The 24,518-nt window shown below is 40.8% G+C and overlaps 2 protein-coding genes and 1 long non-coding RNA gene across 6 annotated transcripts in view; 1 reads left to right on the top strand and 2 right to left on the bottom strand.

The window, feature by feature from the left end:
* Positions 1 to 273: 273 nt before the first annotated feature.
* suz12b (SUZ12 polycomb repressive complex 2 subunit b) lies at positions 274 to 11,594 on the bottom strand. Of its 3 annotated transcripts, none has more exons than XM_035636812.2 (18): positions 11,067 to 11,594; positions 10,664 to 10,808; positions 10,152 to 10,198; positions 9,985 to 10,049; positions 9,790 to 9,858; positions 9,511 to 9,560; positions 9,092 to 9,177; positions 8,764 to 8,995; positions 8,420 to 8,525; positions 8,221 to 8,326; positions 7,882 to 8,059; positions 6,641 to 6,726; positions 6,161 to 6,304; positions 5,033 to 5,190; positions 4,557 to 4,755; positions 3,904 to 3,983; positions 3,100 to 3,117; positions 274 to 2,221 (listed from the first exon to the last, which is right to left on the bottom strand). In XM_035636812.2, exons 1-18 carry the CDS (start codon positions 11,079 to 11,081, stop codon positions 1,909 to 1,911), a joined length of 2,097 nt encoding a protein of 698 aa, XP_035492705.1. In that variant the 5' UTR covers positions 11,082 to 11,594; the 3' UTR covers positions 274 to 1,908. The 3 variants fall into 3 exon arrangements, with proteins under 3 accessions (XP_035492705.1, XP_035492704.1, XP_035492706.1); XM_035636811.2 differs by having other exon boundaries at positions 6,641 to 6,729; positions 11,067 to 11,584; XM_035636813.2 differs by lacking the exon at positions 3,100 to 3,117 and having other exon boundaries at positions 6,641 to 6,729; positions 11,067 to 11,582.
* Positions 11,595 to 12,912: 1,318 nt separating this feature from the next.
* utp6 (UTP6 small subunit processome component) lies at positions 12,913 to 20,526 on the top strand. The gene is made up of 19 exons (XM_035636820.2): positions 12,913 to 13,184; positions 13,880 to 13,964; positions 14,126 to 14,167; positions 14,373 to 14,465; positions 14,828 to 14,875; positions 14,972 to 15,035; positions 15,204 to 15,322; positions 15,526 to 15,603; positions 15,691 to 15,772; positions 16,422 to 16,503; positions 16,634 to 16,812; positions 17,128 to 17,207; positions 17,305 to 17,382; positions 17,822 to 18,001; positions 18,864 to 18,944; positions 19,284 to 19,393; positions 19,461 to 19,527; positions 19,691 to 19,763; positions 19,917 to 20,526. Exons 1-19 carry the CDS (start codon positions 13,093 to 13,095, stop codon positions 20,069 to 20,071), a joined length of 1,788 nt encoding a protein of 595 aa, XP_035492713.1. The 5' UTR covers positions 12,913 to 13,092; the 3' UTR covers positions 20,072 to 20,526.
* LOC118312312 overlaps positions 20,353 to 24,518 on the bottom strand; it is a 50,615-nt gene continuing 46,449 nt past the window's right edge. The window contains exons 2-3 of one of the 2 annotated variants that reach the window (XR_004794200.2): positions 23,214 to 23,374; positions 20,353 to 22,254 (exon numbers count right to left, since the gene is read on the bottom strand). This is a non-coding gene — a long non-coding RNA (uncharacterized LOC118312312). The remainder of the gene's footprint in view (positions 22,255 to 23,213; positions 23,375 to 24,518) is intronic. The other variant, XR_004794201.2, reaches the window with a different exon arrangement.

Raw genomic sequence — 24,518 nt, 5'->3', positions numbered from 1 at the left:
TGGTTTTGTGAAAATTTGCTAATTCTGTGGTTGTCTTGTGACATCCATCCATCATCTACACCATCCATCCACTTATCCTCCTGGAGCCAATCCCAGCAGACATTGGGCGAGAGGCGGGGTCACCCTGGACAAGCCGCCAGCATATCGCAGGGCCACATACAGATACACTCACATTGTATTATTCAGACTGGGATATATTATACACCTGGAATAATGAGGTAGAGACCAGGATTTAAAGAGTAATAAAGGTTCATGTCCAAAATCGACCATAAATAAGGTCAAATGTATTTTATTTCTTTAAATATAAAAAAAACCTTAGCCAGAGTGTACAGTTCACAATTTTTAAACATGGTGTTTTGACAATAATGGTGAATATATCTGCTTTTTTTTCCAGATGAACACAGAAAACCTCTACAAATTGGAGGGATAATTTTTTTTGTCTGTTTGTTAATTTGGTAGTCCACAAGGGAAGTCTGATGAAACAAAGCATGGTGATGATCACCTTTTTATGTGTACACTACAAAAAACACAACTACCGCTTTCTTTAAAAACTGGTTATGAAATGAAGAAAAGGAAAATATAGAAAGAATAAAATACACAGAACTAAGACTGATGTAAATATTCCCCTTTGGCATCAACTGCAACTAACAGAACAGACAACAGGTATGGACCTGAAAATCAACCATCCAACAAACAGCATATTGCTTTGAGAGAAGAACTGCAAACTGTTAACCATTGGATTCAGAACAGGACACCGCTAAACATGTGATGTGGTCACATGAACACACATTTCTGTCAATCAGCTGCTGATTATCTGAACTCAAGTTTTAAAAAACATACTCAAACTTCAATGTGAAAAAGAAACTACAGGTGCCGGTTTCATCAAAAAACTGTCGACTTTTATAGGTTCAGTGCTGTGCACTACACCACACATGTGGTGATGTGCTGCTGGTTGTATCAGTTAAGTCTTAGGAAAAAGAAAATATTCAGAAAGGTTAATTTCCCTGGCTTTCCTTGAGCTATTATCAATGCAGGCCAAAAGGCTCAGGGGTTATAAAGTAGGAGTTTAGCCTGGACCCAAAATCTGAATTTGTTCTGTTGTCCAGCTTCCAAGCTTACAGTATAACACTATTGTCATGGCAACCTACCAGCAAAACCCACAATCCATCCAGGGGTTCTAACAAAAGCTTTACAGACTTTATATAATCTAGACATGATGCCAAGTTACTGTGACGTTCTCTTAATTGTATAACTCTTCAAATTCAATGTCATTCACAACAGTGAAATCAAACCCACTAACTGTTCTCCACTGGTGGAAAAAAGTGGAAAAGCTGCATTCAACACTTGGTGCAGTGTGAATCAAAAAAAAGACAATTTCAAGGTAAGTTTTCTAGATACAAACACCAAGTGCTAAAATAATCAGCTAAAATGATAAGTTTTCAACAAGGTTATCGTGTATGTGTACAAATCATCAAGAGTGACAATGTTATCTGTACAGTTTAACTGTAGTTTTGATACAGTTCTCTAATAACGAGGACATACCAACGGCCGTCTCACCACTTCAGACGATTCTCGGCTTGTTCACTCTCGCTCACCCAAACACAGGTACTTCAGTGGCTCCTACAAAATGCATATTAAGTAGGATCAACTTGCATCATCCCGTCCTCACATTCCTGGTTTGTGTAGCTGTGGGGGATTCACGTTTATATTGTTCATATTTGGTTCAGTTTTCAAGTTCCAAAAACTTGTTTACCTTGTATACTGGTCTGCTTTAGGTCAGGTCCTCCCCAGACCAGTTCAGCCACCTATCTAAGCACCAAAGGGTCGGTAATGTCCAAAAAACAAAAATAACAAAAACAAATGAACAAACCCCCCTTCCCCCCCTGACAATCATCCATCCAGCCTGCATCAGTCCGTTAGCCCGCTTTTTGTCCTCTTGCCCTGCTTTCCTCCACTGGAGGTGACAGCATTGCCATTGCAGGCTCCTGCCGATCCCAGAGTGTGGTCCCGCTGATCCTCTTCAATGTTCGGCAGCTCTTCTTGGATCTGCCGCAGACGGGCCATGGCGCGGTCGATGGTGGCTGTGCTGACCAGGTTGAAGTCGTGCATGCTGACCAGGTGCAGGAGGAAGTTGCGGCAGAGGTTGCGGCGGATGATGTGAGCACCACGGTTCTCTACAAAAAACATGATGGCCTGGTTCATCTGGTTGTCCGCTATGAAACTGCAGGGGAAATAAGAGGACAGAGGAGCTTAGAATCCGGTGACTGAATAGATGGATCGGACAAGACTTGCTGTACAACATATACCACAACTGAACATGTACAACTATTGTTTATTTAACTCAATTAAGTGAGTGCATTTCTCAATGTTCCTAAATTGTATTTAATCTGTAGCGACATGTCATGTGAACACCTTTTTCTGGGTTTTCCATTTCCTTTAATGCGTCATGTAGCTTTTTTGTGCATATGAAAGGTCTGTAAAGTTACAAAGTATTCTGTACTGTGTTTACAGCTAATCAGGAAGCCTCTAGAGCTATTTTCAGACATGAACTCCGAAGAGTTTGTATCTGGGTAGAGCATGCAAGAGGCATGACATGATAAATCTGCTGCTCAAAACCACGTTTTTGTTTACAGTCAACAACATGCCACAATTTTTTTCCTCCTGTGTTCTCACATGGGCTCATTCTGACATTTTTCAGAAGCTTTACTTGGGGGCTGGCAGGACATGTACCATTACACGTGCGAAGCAACATTTGTAGACATTTGCATTTTCACATACAGCCCCTCTGGAACATTTCAGGGAAATTCCTAGACTTCAGTGCATGTCTGAAAGCAGCTTAGGTAAGGAGTAGGGCTGGGCGATAAAACGGTAAAGATAATTATTGCAAAATAAATTTTCCTTGATAGAAATATAGGCGCGGTTGATAGAACTTCGATAGGACTAATTCCATCAATGTTTTGACAGAAAACACAAACAGCCAATGATAATGACAATAGTGCCGTGCCGAACCAATCATGTGGCTGGAATAGCGTTACAGCCACGTCAAGTTAGGTTGATGCACACAGCAGAGCGTAGGAGAAGCAGCCGGCAGCAGCTCACCTGTTAATGTTTGGGCTTCTGCGGTCGTGCACATCAGTACGTCAGGAGTGAGAGCGAGATAAAAGAGAAAATGACGACAGGAAATGTTAACTCGAGCGACAGCGTTACCAAAGAAGACGTCGCAACGGACACGAGGCTCAAAAGACGAGGACATTGTTTAAGAGATGGTCCGACGAATTAGGTGTGGAGATATTTTGGCTATTTAAAGTCCGTCAAGAAGCAAAGTTGTAGCACCACGTGCACTGCAAACTGTGTCGACAGCAACTGTAGCATCAGTTGTATTTACAAAAAAAATGATTTACAAAAATTACACACTGGGGCTATAAGCTTGACAGAAATAGTAATTTGATTTATCGTGATGTATATCAATATCGTTCAATATTAAAAAAATTATCATGATAAGATTTTTTTCCATATCGCCCAGGCCTAGTAAGGGGCATGACATTTGAATCACAAATAACAGAAGGAACTAACTAACTAATAGATCAACTCACTAATCAAAGCACATCTGACTTCTTGGGAGGCGGACCAAGCGTTTCGTTTCGGCGTTGCATGCAGCAATGTACAGTACGAGACAAATAACAATACAATAAATATCTAGTTTGAACATTCACTGTTTGTAAACCTTGTCTAGTAGACTCCCAAATTCAAAGCAATGAACCTGTAAGTGCTGGAACTTTAAACAATTTAGGCAAGTTACCAATTAAGATTGCTAAAATATACACAATCATTATACAGTTTAAATAGGAAATACAATAAGAGGAATCAGTAAAGTTTATGAGTGTACAGCTCTACGAAACATACCCATGCTTCATGACATGCAGGTTCCACAGCTTCATCACCTCCTTCTCTCCTTCATTGACATCGGTGAACTCATCTAGTTGCTGCAAGAAAAAAGAAAAAAAAATTATACTCATGTCTGTTTGATGCAATTTGAACCCACTGATCTCAACTCGTAAAAGCAATCCAACACCAAAGACAGGCATTTTCTGTTTATTCCACTGGTGAAACTTATAATGATAGAGACTTATTACTTACAGCCTCAATGTAAGCAGGTTCAGGGAATCAACACTAAAGGTTATCAAATGTTGTGTAAGAGCAAGCTGAAGAAGCGTACGGTGTTGGCAGCAGTTTTATCTCTGAGCACCTTAAGTAATTTATGGGGAACAGGAGTGACCCAAACACTTGGCCTCTTTGTTGCCATGGGGATCAGACACCAAAATCAGTATTCCAAAGCTTTGTTCTCATGTTTTTTAAACTCCTCTTAAAATTATCTCGAGGCTCCACAGAACCCTCTTCACACGATCGTTTTTATTCCACCTTACTGATTGATCACTGACTGATGATTAAAATGTCATTACACAATTTTCCTGTCCTTTAAGAGCGACTCCACAGATGGTGCCTAATGTTTTGTTCCGTGAAAATCAGCCACCGTGGGTAAAGTGATGCTTTCTCACCGTGGCAGTTTTCTCTCTGAGCCAATCCGGATCTCTCTCATCCTCGCTGTCCACATCCATCTCCTGGGGCCTCAGGGGCATGCAGCTGTCACTGTGGAAGTAGAGACGGTTGTGTCCGCTGACGTAGGTCCTCTGCTGCTCCAACTCTCCATCCTCGGTCTCCAGGAACTCGGATAGACTTGGTTTGGTCCTCTTGGGCCTAGTGGACGGAGGGAGAAAACAAATCCTGCATATATACACTGTGCACACTGGAATATTTATATTACATATACTGACACTTGCATTACCACAGTATTGGCCTTTTAATTTATTCCCTTTTATTTTCAAAAATACACGCTCCCTCATCTTAAATATTCAATGTACAATCATTTTTTGCTAAAAAAACGAATCAAATAACCATCAACAAATATCAACCAAGTATTGGTTGTGACTGAACATGAACATTGCTGTCAAACAAAAGGTAACAACACGTTTACCTGCAAACCAGTATGTGAGTGACAGCAGTCCTCTTGACCGGGCCGTTGCGGCTGAAAGCGAAGCCAGGCTGGCTGTGGATGTCCTGAGGGTTGCCGACATATGAGCCATCATAGCACTCATTGATAGACACGTCTATCCTCGCTCCTTTGGGGTCAGGCTGCAAAGGGGGGGAAAATAAATTAATTAAATTCTACAGGGAACTGTGTTCAGCAAACTACAACAACAACACAGAAGGCCTGGGTCTGCTCAACCTGGCACTTATTGTCAAGGTTGAAAGCGTGATTTCTCCAAGGGTGTTAAAATTACAGGTTTTGAATTAAAGTGTGTGTTAACACAGAGAAGTACAAGGTGATCCAATGATGCCGTCAGTGGGCCTGGGGGGGAAGGGGACTAATGGAGAATGAGTAGAGTAGTAGGAGGGATAAGACTAATGATCCTCGACCCAAAACAGGACTTGCCCTTTGTCGTGCGAAAGATGATTTTAGCTCTAGCTCATGAAACATTTTCTCTTCGGTGTTTAACAACACATGGCCACACCGCAGTGCAGCACCGCAGTGCTCCCCAGCAGCGACAATTATTTTCATTATCAATTATCAATCAGTTGTTGGTCCACAAAAAAGTGAAACATGTTGATTGTGTTTCCCGAAACCCCAAGATGATGTTTTGCTTTGTCAGTTAACCAAATATATTCAGTTTACAGTCAGAGGAGCAAAGAGACCAAAAGTCACAGAACTTTGGATTTTTTTTTTTCTTTCATAAAAACAATTTAAACAGTGTATTCAATTACTCCCTTTTACGGCAGCACTTATTATGAGCTTAACTACCACATTGCCACTAAATTGTTAGGTCAAGGGTCTTGCATCAATTACATCTTTCCAATCTTTCTTGCATATGAAAGTAAAAAGTTATCAGGTGTTCGCCCAAGGACCTCCACCCAGTAAACAGAGAATTGAAGATGTTTTGTTTTTTTAAATAGCCACACCTGCATTTTTCATTGCAACGTACATCTTGTCTGTGTGATTTATTCATTTCAGTTCATTCAATCTAAAAAAAAAAGGGCTAACATAAAACCCTGTGGTGCAACTACACAAGGTCACTGAAATGCACAAATACACGCGGCCCCTTACCACATAGTTGAAGATGAAACGGGAGTGGGAGAGTTTGAGGTGTTTGAGCAGGCTGTAGAGTTTGCTGCAGTTGAGCGTACACCAGGGACAGTGAAGATCATCTCTTGCCTCCGTCTGCTGCCGCGTGTTGTTGTTGTACAGGAACTGACGAGAGCAGATCAAATTAATAACTACAAGGTAGGTTAGCCTGAAGTCAAATGTAAATGAGTGATTCTAACAGTGCCGCATAGCTTCAGAGTTACTGTCACATTTGGTATTCAAAACCAAACAAAGTCAAAACATATCAATGTATAAGCTATAATTATTCTACTATATAATAGTCCTGATAAAAAAACAAGTCAAGTTTTTCTAAACCCTCAAGATGTTTTCAAATTGTAACAAAGAAAAACTAAAACATTGGTTGTTCAGCCACCTTACCAAAGGCTTGTTGTAAATCAGTGTCCCAGGCCCAGATATATTCCTTACTATTGTGTGGTGTACCTGATAAAATATACGTAGCTTCTGCCGCGGCTCACACAGGACCTGCTCTTTCCTCGTCTGAATGTCTGTGCTGACTGACTCTTTCACTGCTGACAGGAACAGATGGAAAAGTTAATTCTTGGAGTCACCAAAATTCTGTGGATTTGATACATTCAACATGAATTTGACAAATTGTAGAAATAGTATTGTTTTCCAAATAACATCACAATATGAAATCCTTCAGTCTCTTTCAGACATAAAACCTGTAACACTGCTGGTTTCATCTACCTGTTAAAAGTGAAGGTTTAATTGGCATTAAAACATGTAGTTGGTCTCTACAGGACATGTAAATGTTCCATATGTGCTCTGCTCAAACATGACAGAATAATTAGAAATGGAACTGCAATGTTTGTGTAATATTTGGTACAAGAGAAGCAACACTACTGCCGAAGAACTACCAAAAGTTGCAATGTAATGAAGGATGTAAGACAAGTGTTTTCAGCTTTCATAAGTTGCACGAGTGAGGGATTTTAAAGCTCTCTTTTTTTGCAGTTAAATGATTCTCTGCGGGTTATTTGATGACCATCAGGCATCACGAGAGCTCGAGACTCCACCTGCTCAAATGTAAATGTAACCGTTCATCAGAAATAGAGAATTCTGGTCCACATTTCATACAGCCTGAATAGAGTTCAAGATGTTGTTAGGTACAATTTGCACGCAGGCATTGTTATTGAAATGTATGCATATTAAGTTGACCATTAAAAAAAGAAAATTGCGAGTAAGAACACCATTGTAACTTCTACAGAAGAGTAAAACAGGTTGGTTTACACAGGCACGACATCAACATGTAAAAGTTGCCAGCACATTTATGGAGTGAAGTACATGTCTGAAAGGGACTCACAAATATCACAGTGGATGAAAACCATGTCTGAAATCTGAAACCATGTCCCATTGACCCCAGCTTTCCACAGAAAAACAGGCATTGAGTATATATTTGCTTGTTGTGTTGAGTGTTCACAATAATTTGTTGTTTAGCACTTTCAATGAAGCAGAAGTCGCTATGGTAAACTGTACATTTCTCCTCTCTTTGTTCATCATCTCTAGATGTTTTCTGCCTCCTGCTCCTAAATGTAATTTAGAATGAAATGCAATTTAACATGTTACAAAGGATCTGAAGAAACCTAACAGCTAACAGCTTGATTCTCAATCAACCTGGTCTTAAAATACATTTCAAACTACCCTGTGGTGTTTCCTCTACTTACTCATGAGGGCAGCTCGATGGTTGCTGGTCCTGGTCTCCATGGGGCCAGAGCTGTCCGAGTTGCGGGTAGCGAGGGGTTTTGCGATCGGGGCAGTGGACTTTCCGCTGGCATCAACTGTCCAACGCAATGTGAACTGCAGTGTGGGTCCCTGAGAAAATGTCTCAAACGGTGGCAATCTCTGCGGGACAGTCACATTGTGAAATGGTCAGTGATGTGGCCATGTGAGGAAGATGACAAGGAAAAGTAAAGTAAGAAAGATGGCATTTAATTCACCGGCTTTCAGGATGTAAAAAATGAGGTCATGCACTCCTTGCAGACACATGCACAAATCCGTCTTACCTTCCCATCAAGAATGGTTTCCCATGTTGCTTGCTTTTTGCTCACAGGGCTGTCCTCCATCCCTTGCATCGAAACCTCATACTCCCCATCCAGCAGCTGCAATCTCCTGCAGGGGACAAATCAGAGCACATAACTGAGGGGTATAGTCCAAGGAACAGCAATAAGGAAAGATTTCATGACAAATATCCCCAAACCTTACCTATTCTTATCAAAGACTGTCATCTGTGCAACATAAGTCTCTGTGGTCTCTCCCTCCTCTCTATGGGATGACGTTCTCTTCTTTCTACTGGGGGTATCTGTAACATCTGTGCGGAAAAGTAAAGAATACAGAATAAAGTGAAAAATATTCCTACTTACTACTAACAGATTCTTATTAATGATGTGCCCAGCAAAAAAAAACTGTCTCCTTGCCACAATCATTTTGAAGTGGCCAAATTCTGCTGCCTAATTGTCTCCCTCCTGCTGCATCCCATACGCTCCTACTGATACAAAGTCTACTTTGTCAAAAGCTAAACACACAATGTTTTAAGGAGGACTTCCTACCAATGTTTTCGTTGGCTTCTCCGTTGACCAGACCATTAGCATCCCTCCTCCCTGTGCACGACACCCTGAACAGGAGCGAATAGGACTTCACCATGTGGCTGTTGCTGGGCTCAAACTCGTTGCTGGAGACCAGTAAGGATGGGTAGGAGCCAGGCTTGGTGTGGTTGCTGTCAGGATTCAAAGGCACCTGCTTTTTACCTGTAGGCACTTGCTTTATCGGGCAGCTGACATCCTGGAAGGAAAACAACCACAATCACTCGTAGGAAACAGCCAGCGAAATGGTTGTGAGAGACCAGTGAGAGACTCGATCCATAATATTTTACTATACCTTGCGTTTTTTATGGCAGACTTTGACAAGTAGCACCTCTAAGGACACAGAATTTTGTTCATTTTCTGAAACCTGAGATGGCTTTTCTGTATTGGAACAAAGATGGTTCAGCATCAATCATTTTCTCAACATTGCTGCTGAGACTGTCCAATACGTCTCTCACTAGTATCTTCGCACTTTTTATGAGCAAAACGCTCACCACAACACAAATGTTTAGCATGTTTGGAATTGTTGGCTGTCTTTGGGTGGTGTCAAGGCAACACAGCACATGCAACAACTGGTTACTGCAGTAATGCCTGATGAATGCCAGACCATGACTATAAGTAAAAGAATGTCAGACGATGTTCTATGTATGTTGTGGATATGCATTACATAAATATTCTTCATTAGGCACCTAATGAAGAATAAACCCTGCTTACCATCCTTATGGAAGAACCCAGTGAAGGTTAACTGTAAATGTGAAGACAAGCTAAAAGAGCCAAGAGAGAAATGCACAGGTGAAATTGGGTCATTTTAAGTGCTGCAACTGTTATTATGAATGGTTGAATGAACAACATCAGAGCAGTATCTAGTTAACAACCACTGACGTTGAATTAATAAACACAAAAACTGTGTGGGTATGGTTCCTCTGGTATTTTAATCATAAAACTATTCAGCAATAAAGGGGCATCACATCTCGTCTAGAAGAGCTTTGTTACCTTGGAGAATCCTGCTCTCCCTTCATTTTCTCCACTGTCTGCAACATATCATCCACTTTGAATGTTTTCCTGGGAGGGAAGGACACAGGCTCCAAATGAATTAATAATTAAAAACTCGGAGGGTGCATATTTATATGCAACACGAGGAACCGCATATATACATGACAACTGAAGACACATCATGAGGTTTCCTACCTCTTGGCATTTGTTCGACCATTTCTGTGTGACATGAAGGTGAGCGTCCTGTGCAAAAATATGGGCTGCAGGGGAGGGGGGGGGGCGTATTCAATCAATAATTTGAGGTGGGCAGGCTAATTAATAAAAGGACTTAAAAGGACAGACATTTTGAATAAATCACTTACTGCAATCAAGTTCCTTGTGCGGAGAAATCTGTATATCTGTGTGGGTTCTGACAATAGAAAAAAAGAGTGTTATGACGTTTTGTTTGAACACAATGGCACAACCGTCAATCAGTCTCTTCTCGTGTCATTTATCTTTGTAATAATTTGTCGACACATGGGGTAACAGGTGGTGGCTGATGTGGCAAAAACACAATCGACCCGAGACAATTTCAGCAGATGATAAACAATCCACGTGTCCCTATTGAGTCATTTGGCCTGCCCCCTAACCCTTTCTAATTGAATAAAGTTGTCATGACAAAGATATATATGATCTTAGATAAAGGAACCCCCCCTTTGACAAGCTAGTTTTAACTATGGAGGCCTGTCTGCCAAAACCAGATATTGAAACACAAAATAAGTCACAGTACAGTTGAGAGAGTTGTACGGGTGCCAAATGGGGAGCGTGGAGAAGTCCTTCTCACGTTGCCAAAGCACTAAGTGGCATTTCAAAGTGACGAGGGGTGAAGTCTCACTTTCAAAGGCCTGTAGGAAGAGCTCACGGTCGGCCTGAATCTGCTCCATCTTCGGCTTCTTCACAGAGTTCATCATGGCTGATGAGGCAGGGTACACGGCGCCGTTAGCTTTGCAACTCGCCCCACTCATAATATGACCTGAGCTCTGCAAGTGAGACGGACACACGTCCACGCTGACACATTAAATGATGACAACACAGCCGGTGGCAGCACAACAAGTTAGCTTAGCAAACACTCGCGTTAGCTGTCGCGCTAGCTCGCTCAGCTAAAAGCACAATGCTAACACGTTAGCTGCCCTGGTATTTCCTCGTAGTATTAACCTGTTTATCCTGTTTAAGCACCGATTATAAAACACCTGCAATTGGCATGTGGTGAATATTGGACACAAATAAAGGCAACCCACCCTGGCTGATGGCATTAATTTGTTGGCCTCGCTGCCTCCAGCGCAAGCCTGGCAGACTCAACAGCAGAAACCCATGAAGATGAAGAGGAGGCGACGAGACGCTGGTTAGTTAGCTAGCACAGCTAGCATGGTTTACTCGAAAACCAACCTCCGGGGCGCCCGAGGTCCCGACGCATGCAACTGTCACAGATATCGTTTGGTGTCAGAGGTGGTTTGGGGGGTTTTGGGATCGATTTGTTGATTATCTCGCTGTAATTTATTTTCGTGTGTGGTTTCCTTCAATTTGTACTGAACAACAGAGCAGGAGTCAGTTGTCAGCCAATGGGAGACGCGCTGACAGAATCCGGCGCTGCAATTGGCCGCTGTCCTCCGGAGGTGACATACAACCCGCTCTCGCTTTCTGTGATTTTGCGGGAAATCGAGTTTATCAGCGTTCACATCCAGAGAGAGAGAGGGAGACGCCACCGCAGACAAACGCTGTCAGTCATGCCGACATGCTGTGAATACTCAACCGAACTCGTCTTTTCATCGGAATCTATTTGATGAGAAAAACAAACAGTGAAATGCAAAAAGCAACAAATCCATCTGCAATACACAGAAAAGAGCTGTAAAGTATTTGTTTTTCTCTCTGATGCAGTGGAATTGTGACCTCATGGTTTTATGGATATTGTCTCTTATATTACATACAAGCGATGGAGTTCGTTTGCCCCCCCCCCCATTATTAATGTCACGTTTATTATTTATTCAGTCGTCTTTTTTAATGCATATATTTTAGCTTTTACTTGTATTTTTGTTACCTTACCTCTCTTTATTTTATTTATGTGAAGGGTCTGCAGTGCCACTGCAATTTCTCTATTTTTGGGATATTATTCATTCGTTTTCAATAATACATAATCACACTATGGTATTTTACTGCATCATTTTCTTGAGATTTGCACAACATAAATGAGCAAGTGGAATATAAATAAATGCGGCAATACCACAGTATAAAAGTATAGTCCCATGTTCAAAAAGTGTACCAGAGTTTTATAAACTGATTATGCAAATCGTAATAATAATAATTATCTGAAAAATGTCTAGATACTATGGCTGTGGTGCAGTACAATAGGAAAATTTACACTCTGGAATGTTCAAGTGTAAATACCCCAAAACTGTACAGAAAATAACTTCTGAAATCACTTTACTGTACTGTACAACAACAGTTTGTTTTCTTTTCGATTTGTGCTCGGAAGATTCTTCAAATATGTTTCCACAACAGTTTAGGTATGTCATGTTTTCTATAACTGGTATTCACTTCCATGCAGTGACTAACAAATACATGTTTATGAGATGACTCTGTCTCTCTACTTGACTGTTTGGAGATTTGAGCAGGTTAGTTTCAGTAATGAAACGCATGTCTTTCTGTCTTGTCCCCATGACTTCAGAGAACATTACACTGAATCACAAATTCCCTTGAGACTTCCTCTAACCTTAATCATAAGTCATAATCACCATGCATGGCCTTAACCTAAGGCTAGATGTATACAAGCGAATCAGTCTCACCAGACTCTCAAATTTAAAAGGCACTGAATTTTTGCATATGATGTTTTGCATCTGAATTCAACACTTCAAAACTTCAAAAACTGATTTCCGCTTATATTTTTCAATTTAAAAAAAATGAAGTAGCAAAAATTCGGTGCCTTTTAAATTTCAAAGTCTAGTGAGACAGGTTCGCTTCCATATAAATGCCAAGCCAGGAATATTTTATCACAATAAATGAATAAGAAACGACTACTTAACCGTTACAAAGTAATTTGTCCTCACAGCCATAGAGAGACGCGACACATGGAACGTGTTCCCCAACGGAACTATTTGCGGACGGAACCGGAAAAGCCGCCCATCACAACTTCCACACGTGAGGAGACGGCAATCTCAACCTGGTCGCCTCGGAACTCAGTATCTCCGGTGTAAATCGGACGTTTATTTGCACTTATCATCAACACATTTACGAGTGAAAAGCTGAAGCCGTGACGGCTGCGCGGACACGATGGCGGAGATCGTTCAGCAGCGGATCGAGGACAGGATCCCGGAGCTCGAGCAGCTGGAGAGAGTAGGACTGTTCACCAAGAAGGAAGTCAAGTAAGACAACATCCAGCGGTATCACCAAAAGCAGTGGACAGCCACATCTGAAATATTCTGTTTGTTGGCATCATTTGTCATACAAGTGGGGAAACATTAGACAGTAACACAGAGAGATGGCAGAATATTTTCTCGACTAATCGATTAGTTGTTTGTTCCATAAATGGTGAAAAATGTCGATCGTGTTTCCCCAAACCCCAAGGTGATGTTTTTGTTTGGCCCACAAATTGAAGATATTGTTTACTGTCATAGTTCTCTATGACAGTAAACAATATTAAACAATTAACCAGTGAACCAGTGACTAAACTGCTTCTAGCGATTAGTCAATAGTTGGCAATTAATTTAGAAGTCGATTACTAATCGATTCATTGTTGCAGCTCTATTAGACACTTTGCACTGTTTTATAGAAATGCAGACTCTTGTGTATAAAATAGTATAAAGACTTTATGGAGTCAGTCAGTAATTCAGGGTCAGTAGGCCGACTCAATTCTCAAATCACTGGTCTGCTGTAGATCTTTGCCTGTATTTTTTAGATATTTAAATCCAATTTCAACAGAATACCAACAATGCGTTACATTCTTGACAACCACTTCTCGTGATAATATTGCCGTGTTAACATCCATCTCTTCAATGTTAAATCCTGCGTGTGGCAGTCGCTGCAGAGTTGATCAACATGTGTCTGTTCACCATTTCAGATCCATAGTCAAGAGAGCGACGGCCCTGGAATACAAGCTCCACAGGTTGATCGTTAACAAAGAGGACTTCATTGCCTACATTCAGGTAGAACGCCATTATCCTGCAAGTTGTTCATCCTGAAGTTTAAACAGTTGATAAGAGGCAAGGGGTTGAATGCTGGCTTCAAATCAAATCTACCCATGTGAGACAAAAGTGTCAAAATTGAACCTCGAAACATTTATTTACTAAATCTTGTCTGATTACAGTATGAAATCAACGTTTTAGAGCTGGTCAAGAAGAGGAGAGCGGTAAGTGGCCTTCGTAATATTGGAAAGGGGCTCATTGTATCACTTTGTCGCAAATTCATTGTTACTGTGGATTAAATTAAGTACAAGTATGTATTATTTTTTCATAAACCAAACTCGTGTACTTACAGGCATATAACAGTGCAGCACTAGCAGCCTTTCCATCAGTGCTTTGGTGGTTTAACTGTGCTTAATCTTTCACTTGCAGCATATACACTACCAGTTCAAAAGAGAAGAGATCGAGTTCCCCATCATCCATAGAATAAATAGTATCTTCAGAAGAGCAACAAATAAGTGGAAGGTACTGTATACACAGCATTTACAAAGCTACAGTTAGTTATTATTCACAACAGAGTAACTCATCAATGGTGCATCAAGTTACGACGCTTCAGCGACATTTGTCCACTTAAAGAAATCATCAAAACCCCTTTTGTAATGCATTTTGCTTGAAGTTTTGATAAAACGCATTGTCCTTACATCATTATTGTTTAGAAATGCATGAGGATCATTATTTACTTATAATATGTTTTGGTTTTGGCTTTCAAAAGAAAAAAAAGACAAATTCCTAGAATATACCTAATGTTTCCATTTGCTCTAAACTCAGAGGATGAATGAATGAAGGTATCAAACGAGTGAATGTGTGACATGTCTTGTCTCCCACAGGATGATGTGCAGCTTTGGCTCTCCCATGTTGCTTTCTGCAAGAAATGGGTATGTATCTATGCATCTCATCATGCACTGATTCAGGTCACACACTGTGTCCTCTCATCAATCTAACTATGATCTCCTCTCGGTTTCACTCATCAGGCCACCAAAGGTCAGATCAGCAAGGTGTTCTCAGCCATGCTGGCCATCCACCCTGACAAACCAGGTATAGAAAACTGTACCTTTGGAACTTTCATAAAATAAAATAGATAATACTAATAATTAAAAAAAACTCAACTTAAGCTTGCTCAGGCAAAATATGAGCGGATGACAGTGTCTTCTACAAATATACACACAGTGAGTAGTATTCTTGTCTTTATTTTTGCTTCCTTAGCCCTGTGGATCATGGCAGCCAAGAATGAGTTGGAGGATAGAAATTCATCTGAAAGTGCCAGACACCTGTTTCTGAGGGCTCTGCGCTTCCACCCAGAAAACAAGAAGGTCTACCAGGAGGTAAAAGAAGCAAATAATCATAAGTGATTCAGTCTCTTACATTTTGAACGAAAAGAACATTGAAAAACTTGGTCGACTTGTTTTCTTGAACGACGAAGAGAGTTGAAGTAAAAATCAGTGGTAGCTGCTGTTAAAAGAGTGATTATTGTGTATTTGTCAAATATATTCTCTTGTTTTTTTTTCCTCCAACAACTTGTTGTTAGTACTTCCGTATGGAGCTGCTGCATTGTGAGAAACTGAGGAAGCAGAAGAAAGAGCTGGAGATGGCTGAGATGGACCTGGTGAGTGTTTCATGAGCTGGACACAAACAGTCAGAGGTTCTCACTTTGTATTCATTGCCTGAATACCTGCACATTGACTCCTTCCAGGGTGAATACGAGTTCTCTGCAGAGATCCTGAGTGGTAAACTGGCAGAGGTCGTGTACAGAGATGCTACAGGGAAAATCAAAGGTAGGTTTTGAAATTTTTCGCTATGATTTTGATATTTGGTTAATTGGTTGAAATAGTTTTTATGAAAAAAAAAAGGTCACAATTCTCTGATTTCAGCTTCTTAAATGTGAACATTTTCGGGTTTCTTTGCTCCTCTGTGACAGTACACTAAATATATTTTGGTGTGTGGACAAAACAAAGCATCATCTTGGGGTTTGGGAAACATGATCGTCATTTTTCCTCATTTTATGGACCAAACAACTGATCGATTAATTGAGAAAATGGATCAACAGATTAATCGATAATGAAAATAATTGTTAGTTGCAGCTTTCAAGTATTGAATACCAAAGTAACAGATATATAACTGATTATGTTGGGGACATGTTTTGTCTTGATGAATTAATATTTGAAAAAATAATTCCTGATTTTCACAATATTTTTAAAATGTATATAGTCTATTTGTATTTTTAGTTCTGTCAGCTCTGAACACATGTATTGGAAAAGTTTAGTGGAGAGGAAGATATAATGTGTCACAGGCATGAGAGAGGCATTGACCTTCTCATCTTACGCTGCGAAAAAAGTAAATATGCTTATGCTACAAATTTCAAAGTAGTCCGTTAACAACAGCATTTTCTAAATCTTTGTGTCGCCGATGTTTTTTGTCCCACAGAGGCAGAGTTTGTCATCTCACTTCTAAACACCGCAGCGATCTTTGACTTCACCAAAGAACTCCAGGACTCCATCCTGCAAGAGTAAGCTTCTTCCGTACTTACAAAGTAACCACGACGTGGCTTTGTCTTGCACGCACTCTGCATTCTTGAACTGAAATATAGGTTCAGCGTGAAGCACAGACATTGCCTTCATCCCTCCCCTTGTTTCCAGCTTACAGACAAACTACACGGAGGAAAGCTTGACGTGGGATTTCATGGCCAAGAGGGAGCTGGAGGCTCCTGGGGCAGGGGAGGAGCTGCAGACTGCCAAAGGCCGGGCCTCCGATATCAACCGGAGAGAGGAGCGGTGCTGCCAGGTCTACGAGGAGGGTGTCACGAGCCTCAACATCGGTAGGACCTCGTACAAACACAGAGAGCAAATGGTCATTTGGGCTGTTTTCCCCTTTATGTGTGATTAACAATAGAATTAGTCTTAAAAAACAACATCATTTTATATTTTCGTCTGCCGTTTCCATCATTAAATTTGATTTGTTTTTTCCAACCTTTTTGTCCAACACTCATCCATGTTGCCTAAACTGTTCTAAAACTTCTTAACTTTGACTTTCTAAAAGCTCACACATGCCCTTTATTCATTTACTGCTGATGCATTCACTGACACCAGGACGTGTCAGTATAACAGACCGTTGCTCTGCTTTGTTGCTCCAGAGCCGATGTGGACCTGCTACGTGACCTTCTGCTTGGAAAGGCTGAAAAGAAAGACCAACGTCCAAGAGCTGAAGGAAAATGTGAGGAATAAGTGGCTGAAAATAGTGGCTATTGTGTTTTTGAATGTGGATGTGTAAAGGGTAAATGCTGACTTGTGTTAATGTGTTTGTTTCACAGAGGCAGCAGAGGCTGCTGGGAGTGCTGCAGCGCGCCCACAACTTTTCACTGCTGAAGGAAAATTATTACAAGAACTGGGTAAGATAATGTCCTCACTAGAATCATCACGCCTCCGCCTGCATGGTTTGGTCTTTCTTCCATTTGAACGATGACTTGTCAACTGTCCAATTCACATAAACTCATGTTTTATTACATAAGTTTAGTTTAACTGGCTTTATGGTCAATTCATAAGGAATGACAATGTAACTCCCTTGAATAGAAGGTGTGATGAGAAGGAGGAGAACAATGATAACATCTCAAGCTGTAGTTACTAAATCCAAGCATAGTGAAAGCATAAGTTATGAAAATGATGTATTTATTTACCTGTAAAGATGGGAGTGAAATCATAAGAGAAGAAGTTTTAAACCATAGAAAATCTCTCTTTCTTGATTTAACTTTTTTTCCAAATCAAGAGGTAACAACCTCTGCGTCGATGTCTGGAAATGACCAACGTGTCGTTTTTTTCCCATGTGACCAGCTGCAGGTCCTGCTCTCATCGGGTGATGCTGAGGGAGCGGCCAGCGTTGCCACGGCAGCCACAGAGCGCTATCGCCAGTCGGTATCAGTGTGGAGCCTGAGTCTGCAGACGCTGATGCAGCTGGGGAGCGGAGACATGGCCCGGCTATTCCAGGACGCTCTCACACACGTCAATCCCAAGGTACACACACTCACACACTGCTGGATATGTGGGCCATCTTCCTGACCCATTTTTTCTCTATTCATGCACTTAAGCAGCCTTCAAATAACACATGAAGCAAGACATTAATTTTTTGTTTAAGTATTTAAAGTCAGATTCACGTTTCCTTTAATTGGTGAGGAAAACTAATGAATTAATCCTTATAAACCCCTTACAACATGTTTCTCTTGGTCATCATTGAGTCCATTGATGTTTTTATCATGTTATCAAAAGTTGAACTTTCACCTCTGTCATTGTTGCACAGTGCATCGCAGTATAATACTGTTGGACTGTGGATACGAATGCCTTGTTCTCAGCCATGGGCCTCTGTAGTAGTGAGCAGAATAGCTGCTCAGAGCTCATTGTAGTGGGTTGTTATTAAGAGCGTTGACCTGAGAAGTAGCTGTAGCTGTGTGAGGAGGATTACTACACACTGCTGCTCATTACGTAATTCTCTCTCAAGGGTCAACACTCTCTTTAAGTGTCGGGAAATAATATGTCTACTATGTCGAGCAATATGGTGTTGCCATATTGCAAGGAGTGCAGATAATTCAGTGTAGGTAAGGTATATGCTCATCTTAATGTTGTATAACTCATGCACGTTGGAAACTGCTTGCTGAGAGGAGAACAGGGTGATCGGTCTGTCAGATGCTACGTAATATTTGTATATAAGGGGACAACACAGTAGAAAAATCTTTAAGAACAGATCCATTTGTGCTTAGATGAAAAGACGACAGAGATATTTCATGGCATGGACAAACGTGTCTCCATTCGGTGCAGGTGAACTCCTGATATAAACTAATAACCGGCCAATAGCTAAATCTTCTCTGTCCTGCTCTGACAGGAGAGTCTGCCACTTTGGCAGCTGCAGGTCCAGTGGAGCACAGCTAACCAGAGTCCTGAGGAAACGGAGGCCGTCTTCAAGGTAGCCCACCTAAATCCACCGAGTCAGTTTGAGACTGACTCTCTCATTACAACCCACACGTTTTGCAGCATCTTCACTCCTCTATTTCTTCAGCGACAACTGATGGGAAGGATTCACATAAAGACATGCATATATGTATTTTACCCTCCCTGGAACTGGATTTTCATGCTTCGAAAAGTGCAACATAAAAAAAACAATGGCACCATTAAGTCAAAAACTGTGCAGAAACACTTGAGAGATGAAGCAGGAGAGTTCAGTTTGCCTTCATGTCTACTCGGAGTTTAGGCCTTTCAAAATGAAAGTGCCTCACAGACAGTTTGTTTTCTCGCCTGTTGCCAGAGAGGTCTGCTGTCTGCAGTGGCGGCTGTTGCCATGGAGATGAAACAGCGCTACCTCGATTGGTCCTACTCCAGTGGAGGCTACAAGAAATCCAGGAAGACCTTTACAAGGTAAACACGACACGGCTGCTCACGCTGGCCTCAATTTAAGTGGTGTGTAACATTTTTCTTCCTCTAGTTTACAGGAAAACCGTCCACTGTCCAAGGCCTTTTTCACCAGGATGATTGAGATCGAAAAGGAACAAGTATGTCTCCCAAACACACAAACACTCTGTCTAATCTGCCACTCACTATCTGGATCTGATCTGATGATTTTCCATAGTTTGATTGAGTAGTGTCAAAGAAGACAGACGTTGGACTATGATGTACCGTTTCATTATCGTTTAGTCAACAACGTTGTTCTTCTAGGAGACTCCAAAGATGAACAATCTGAGAGATTACTATGAGAGGGCCCTGCAGGAGTTTGGCACAACAGATGACGGTGAGTTTTAAATTTCTTAAAGATTCATTGAATCCCACACAAACCATTGGTCTGGAAAAAACGCATTAGTCACATAGGAAGTTGAAGAACCTTTGTTGAGTCTTATTATTCATTTTAAAATTAAATTTGGCTTAATTGTTATTCTCTTTAAAGATCTGTGGCTGCAGTACATCCAGGAGGAGCTGCGACCCAGTGGACAGCCAGAGAACTGTGGCAAGATCCACTGGAGAGCCATGAAGTTTCTGGAGGGGGAGAGTGTGGAGAGGTTCACCTCCAAATACACTCTGCTTCAGACTGGTCACTTATAAGTAGATACTGTTAAGGTCCAAGGTAGAAGAGATTGATGCTTTTAAGTTCAGATAACAACAACAACAACAACAACCAGTTCAGAAGTTTGTCAGCTGAAGAAGCAGCACGTTTCAAAACAGTTGTTCCTCTTTGTCCCTGCAGACGACTGGTGTCATGTCTGCTCATGAATTGTTCAATTGCCGTCTGACCCAGGATTGACATTTCTGAGGTTTGCAGTCAATTCTTCTTGAGTGGTATTACCAGCGTTCTAAAAAAATGTTCAAAGATGTGATAGAAAAGCTTCAGCTGTGAGTATTTTATAGCTGTAATCCACAAATTGTACCAACTTTTCATTTTTGTACACAACAACGTGTCAGACTGATGTCAGACACGTGCAGTTTAATTGCAAGAATTCCTCGTTCATTTGGCATTTTGAGAAGACTTGTTAAAATTATATTAAAAGTTTTCATCCTTGGATGTTCTCTTGTTGTGTAACAGTAACAAACATACACAGATATACACCAAAATCAGGACTCTGATGGCAGTAGTTTCCTATGACCCACGATGTCTTTAAAGTTCTCTCAGTAGGTTAGAGAAGCGAATTCAATTCAAAACAACAAAAACATCTTTTATCCTGCAAAAACTTAATTTCACACAAAACACATTGATCCAGTGTTTGCAGCCAGTGCCTATTATCATCTCATTTAAACATCACTTTGATACATTGTACATAATGTTAAATAAATAATAAGCAGCATTAGTACTCTAGATTAGTTGCACAAAAAAACCCCACTGCTTGTAATCATCTAAATATATTTACAGTTTTTAAGGACACTTCATATTGTTGTATTTTCTACAGGACTTCCGCAACAGCAATGTAAAAACTATGGGGTTTGAATGGAAAAGCATTATGCTGTAAAAATGGACCATGATGTTGGACTGAATAAAAAGTCTAATAATAAAGATAACACACATGTAGACCGATAGAATAAGGGATTATAGGAGGTGTTTCGCTCTCATCTGACACTCAGTGTGAAATCTTCTAGGAGACATAGAAAATGCTATCAAGACATTTGAGAACCAAATGGCTTATTTGGGGGAATATGAGATGAATTAATTGAAATTATACTCCTCTCCAGTCGCCTGTTGCACACACTCAAACATGCAAAAACAACGATAAAAAACCGAATGTACTTGAAGGCAGAAATTGTTCTGGCACATGATTCTTTTCAATTGTGATCCCTTTAGGAAATGATGGAATTATGTTGTCAAGGATCATGGACACACATTGTCAGCGGCCATTTTCTCTATGGAAGTGTTATTGAATAGTTCACTCACTGGTATACCTGTGTGTGTGAAGGGGGGATGTGATGAGTTTTATGCTGAGCTGCTTAAGCTATTCAAAGTATTGCAAATTAGCCAGATGATGTTTTCTGCTGATAAAGTAGTAGTAAAAGTATATTACCTCACATTTTTTTTACTATGAGATACTGAACCTGAAAGAATATTTAAGTGTGTGTCACAATGTCCCATGATGATGATGGTATAAATTTATTTATTTAAACTGGCCTTTAAAAAAAATAGTTGGACCCTGTAGCCCCACATGCTCGTCCACAACCAACGCACAGAGGACATGAGCCTCAGTATTTGCCCCAATAACAGATTTATGAGAAGGGTGGCACAGCTGTGATGTTGTTTTTAGAAGAGATTGACTATATCTTTTGATCGTTTTATGGTCTCCTTGTCTGAACAAAGACGAGGACCACTATGTGTGGTCTCCTCCCTTGGAAACGATGTGTACCTTCCAGCTCTTATGAGCTCATCGAATGTATCTTAAGTGTAAAATTCCCCTTTGTCTGTCTCATCAGTGTTTGCTCGAACATGTTCAACGCCAATGTCTGGTTCCGGTCGTACAACCTGTCGCTTGTCCGCCCCCGTCCACACCTCTTCAGAGCTTCTTGAAGAGGATGTAAGTGAAGAGGGTCAGTACGCCTGCGGACAGCAGCACGATCACACACTGGTGGACGGTGATGACGTCCTCCAGGGCGTGGATGCGCTCCTCCATGGCGTTGGTGTGGATGTAGTCATAGATGGAGGCCCCGATGCTCCACACCGCCCATACGGCATCCACCACCGCCTTCATGGTGGGAGAGACCATTGAGGGGGCCGCCTGCAGCCGAGCGCCGGCCGCATCCGCTGCTTACTGGCCCCAACGCATTACAGAGGGCGAGAGAAGAGGGTGACACACACAAACACACTCACACAGTGCAGCGAGGAGGGAGTAATGTGTGGGTATTGTGACTTCTGCTAAAACAGCGACGGCAGTTAAATCGCCTCAACCAAGAACCGACCATTTGGTCACGAGGAGCTTGATCTCTGTTAGTAAAAATAAAACCGCAAAAACCGCCCGCAGGAAGAGTGAAACTTCTGATCAATTCAGTCAAACATCTTCATTCTTTCTATTTCTGAGATGACATTCAGGAGGAGATTTGGGGTAAAATAATTCATTTTCAGCGTAAAAACTCTCTCTAAGATTGTTTGACACAATAATTCCCAACACTGATTAATCTGCCAATTATTTTCTCAATTAATCAGTTGATCTACACCAGGAAACATGAAGGCCCATGCACAGTTAAAATGGCCGTCATCATTTCCTTAAAAAGTCATTTACTAACAAGGGAAAGAATCAAATCCTCCCATTGAAGATGGACCTGTTAAACGACTGACATTTGTTTTCTTGAAAACTGACCCTTCTATCATAAAAGTACATGCAGTTGCTGATTCATTTAGTGAACTGACTCATGCCCTCCTATAGATCAAACCACCCTAAATATAAAGTGGGCAGAATTGGCTCCATTAGGTCCAACAACTATCTAACATCAATAATGATCTAATATTGTAGTACAACATTATATGACTATAGAACACTACCCCCCCCCCCCCCCCCCCCCCCCCCATTCCCCTCTGACGTCATTTCAGGGCGAACACATTTTAGGAGGAGTCACATGATTTGACATTAGATTTGCTCAAGATGAAACAAAACTCTGCAGTGCAACAGAACAACACGGGAACTGTTTGACACACGTGATAACACACACACACACACACACACACACACACACAGAGGCGGTGCGAGACGGAGACATTGGCGTCAGAACTCACCGGTCAGATGTCAGTGAGAGGTCGAGGAGGAGGATGGTGACGAAGAGCATCCGCCCTGCTGTTGATGTGGTGATGACTTCTCTCGTTGAGGAGGAGACGGACCGCTCCCGTCAGGGTCCAGGTCGGACATTTCTACTCACACATACGTTTCCGGTCAGACCCTTCAAAATAAAAACGTCTCTTCACTTTTTAATTAAACCGTTTTAGACACACGTTTCCCAAATGGGTACGGAAGAATGGCTATAACGACAAAATAAATTCACCATGTTAAAAGTCTGGATGTCAAATCAAACGCAGATTACGTCCAGATTTCCATTTCCTTTTATTTGGATAACAAAATCCCCCAATTTCCAGAATGATTATGTGCCACTTGTTTACATTAAATCAGCTGAGTGCCACGAGGGCGTCAGAACAGGCACCAAAGTGGAGCACGTCTTTAACCATAGAAGAGAAGAGAATGCGACATAAAGAAAGAGTCTGAGACAGGTGAGATGGAGAGGGTGTTCCTTTTAAAAATGTGAAAAATATAATATGGATGTTCGAGGGGAACACTTGAAGAAATGACATTTGATAATCTGAAATTTCACTGAGTTTGAAGACATAATATGTGACCGCATGTGAAAAACTGAGGGACACAACATCAAAAACAACATCACTGAGTGTGATATGAATATGATACATATAGAACACACACACACACACACACACACTTTCTATTACTTCTCATATTTGTATTATTCTATAACTACATGTTTGTATTAAAGTGATGTTAATTGTACATAAATGTCCATAAATGTCCATAGTATAAATGAAATGGAATAAATAAATAACTAGAGGAGAACAGAATAGAATGCAAAATATCACAGTATCACAACAGGGTGCAAAATAAAATTGAACATTCAAAGAAAATGCAACATATCTGATTAGAACAAAAAAAAAATAATATTGAAGCATAAGAGGAAATACTATACAACAGGTGGAAAGGCAAACTAGAACCGAATATACTGAAGTGTAAAATGGAAGAGTAAGATAAGACAAGACGTTTAAAAATATATAAAGAAACATCAGTAAAAAGTAATAAATGAGTAAACATGAAATGTAAACATAAGGACATGTAAAGAAAAATAGTGAACAGACAGACTGAAACAATTAAGTCACATAACAGTAGGGCTGCAACTAACCATTATTTTCATAATCGATTAATCTGTCGATTATTTTCGATTATGTTTGGTCCATAATGTCATAAAATGGTGTCCATCGTGTTTCCCAAACCACAAGATGATGTTTTGTTTTGTCCACAAACCA

The sequence above is a fragment of the Scophthalmus maximus genome, chromosome 8 (genome assembly GCF_022379125.1).
Source record: "Scophthalmus maximus strain ysfricsl-2021 chromosome 8, ASM2237912v1, whole genome shotgun sequence".
NCBI classification, from domain to species: Eukaryota; Metazoa; Chordata; class Actinopteri; order Pleuronectiformes; family Scophthalmidae; genus Scophthalmus; species Scophthalmus maximus.
This window is presented reverse-complemented; position numbering and strand designations above follow the sequence as displayed.

Bases quoted from the DNA above. Each gene is read 5' to 3' on its own strand.
- suz12b (XM_035636811.2), bottom strand. The intron at 6,730-7,881 runs GTAAGTAGAGGA...TGTTCCTGTCAG, and splicing joins CCATCGAGCTGCCCTCATGA to CAGTGAAAGAGTCAGTCAGC. The intron at 3,984-4,556 runs GTGAGAAAGCAT...TTTTTCTTGCAG, and splicing joins TCAGAGAGAAAACTGCCACG to CAACTAGATGAGTTCACCGA.
- utp6 (XM_035636820.2), top strand. From the start codon at position 13,093: ATGGCGGAGATCGTTCAGCAGCGGATCGAGGACAGGATCCCGGAGCTC. The intron at 15,323-15,525 runs GTAAAAGAAGCA...ACTTGTTGTTAG, and splicing joins ACAAGAAGGTCTACCAGGAG to TACTTCCGTATGGAGCTGCT. The intron at 16,504-16,633 runs GTAAGCTTCTTC...CCTTGTTTCCAG, and splicing joins CAGGACTCCATCCTGCAAGA to CTTACAGACAAACTACACGG.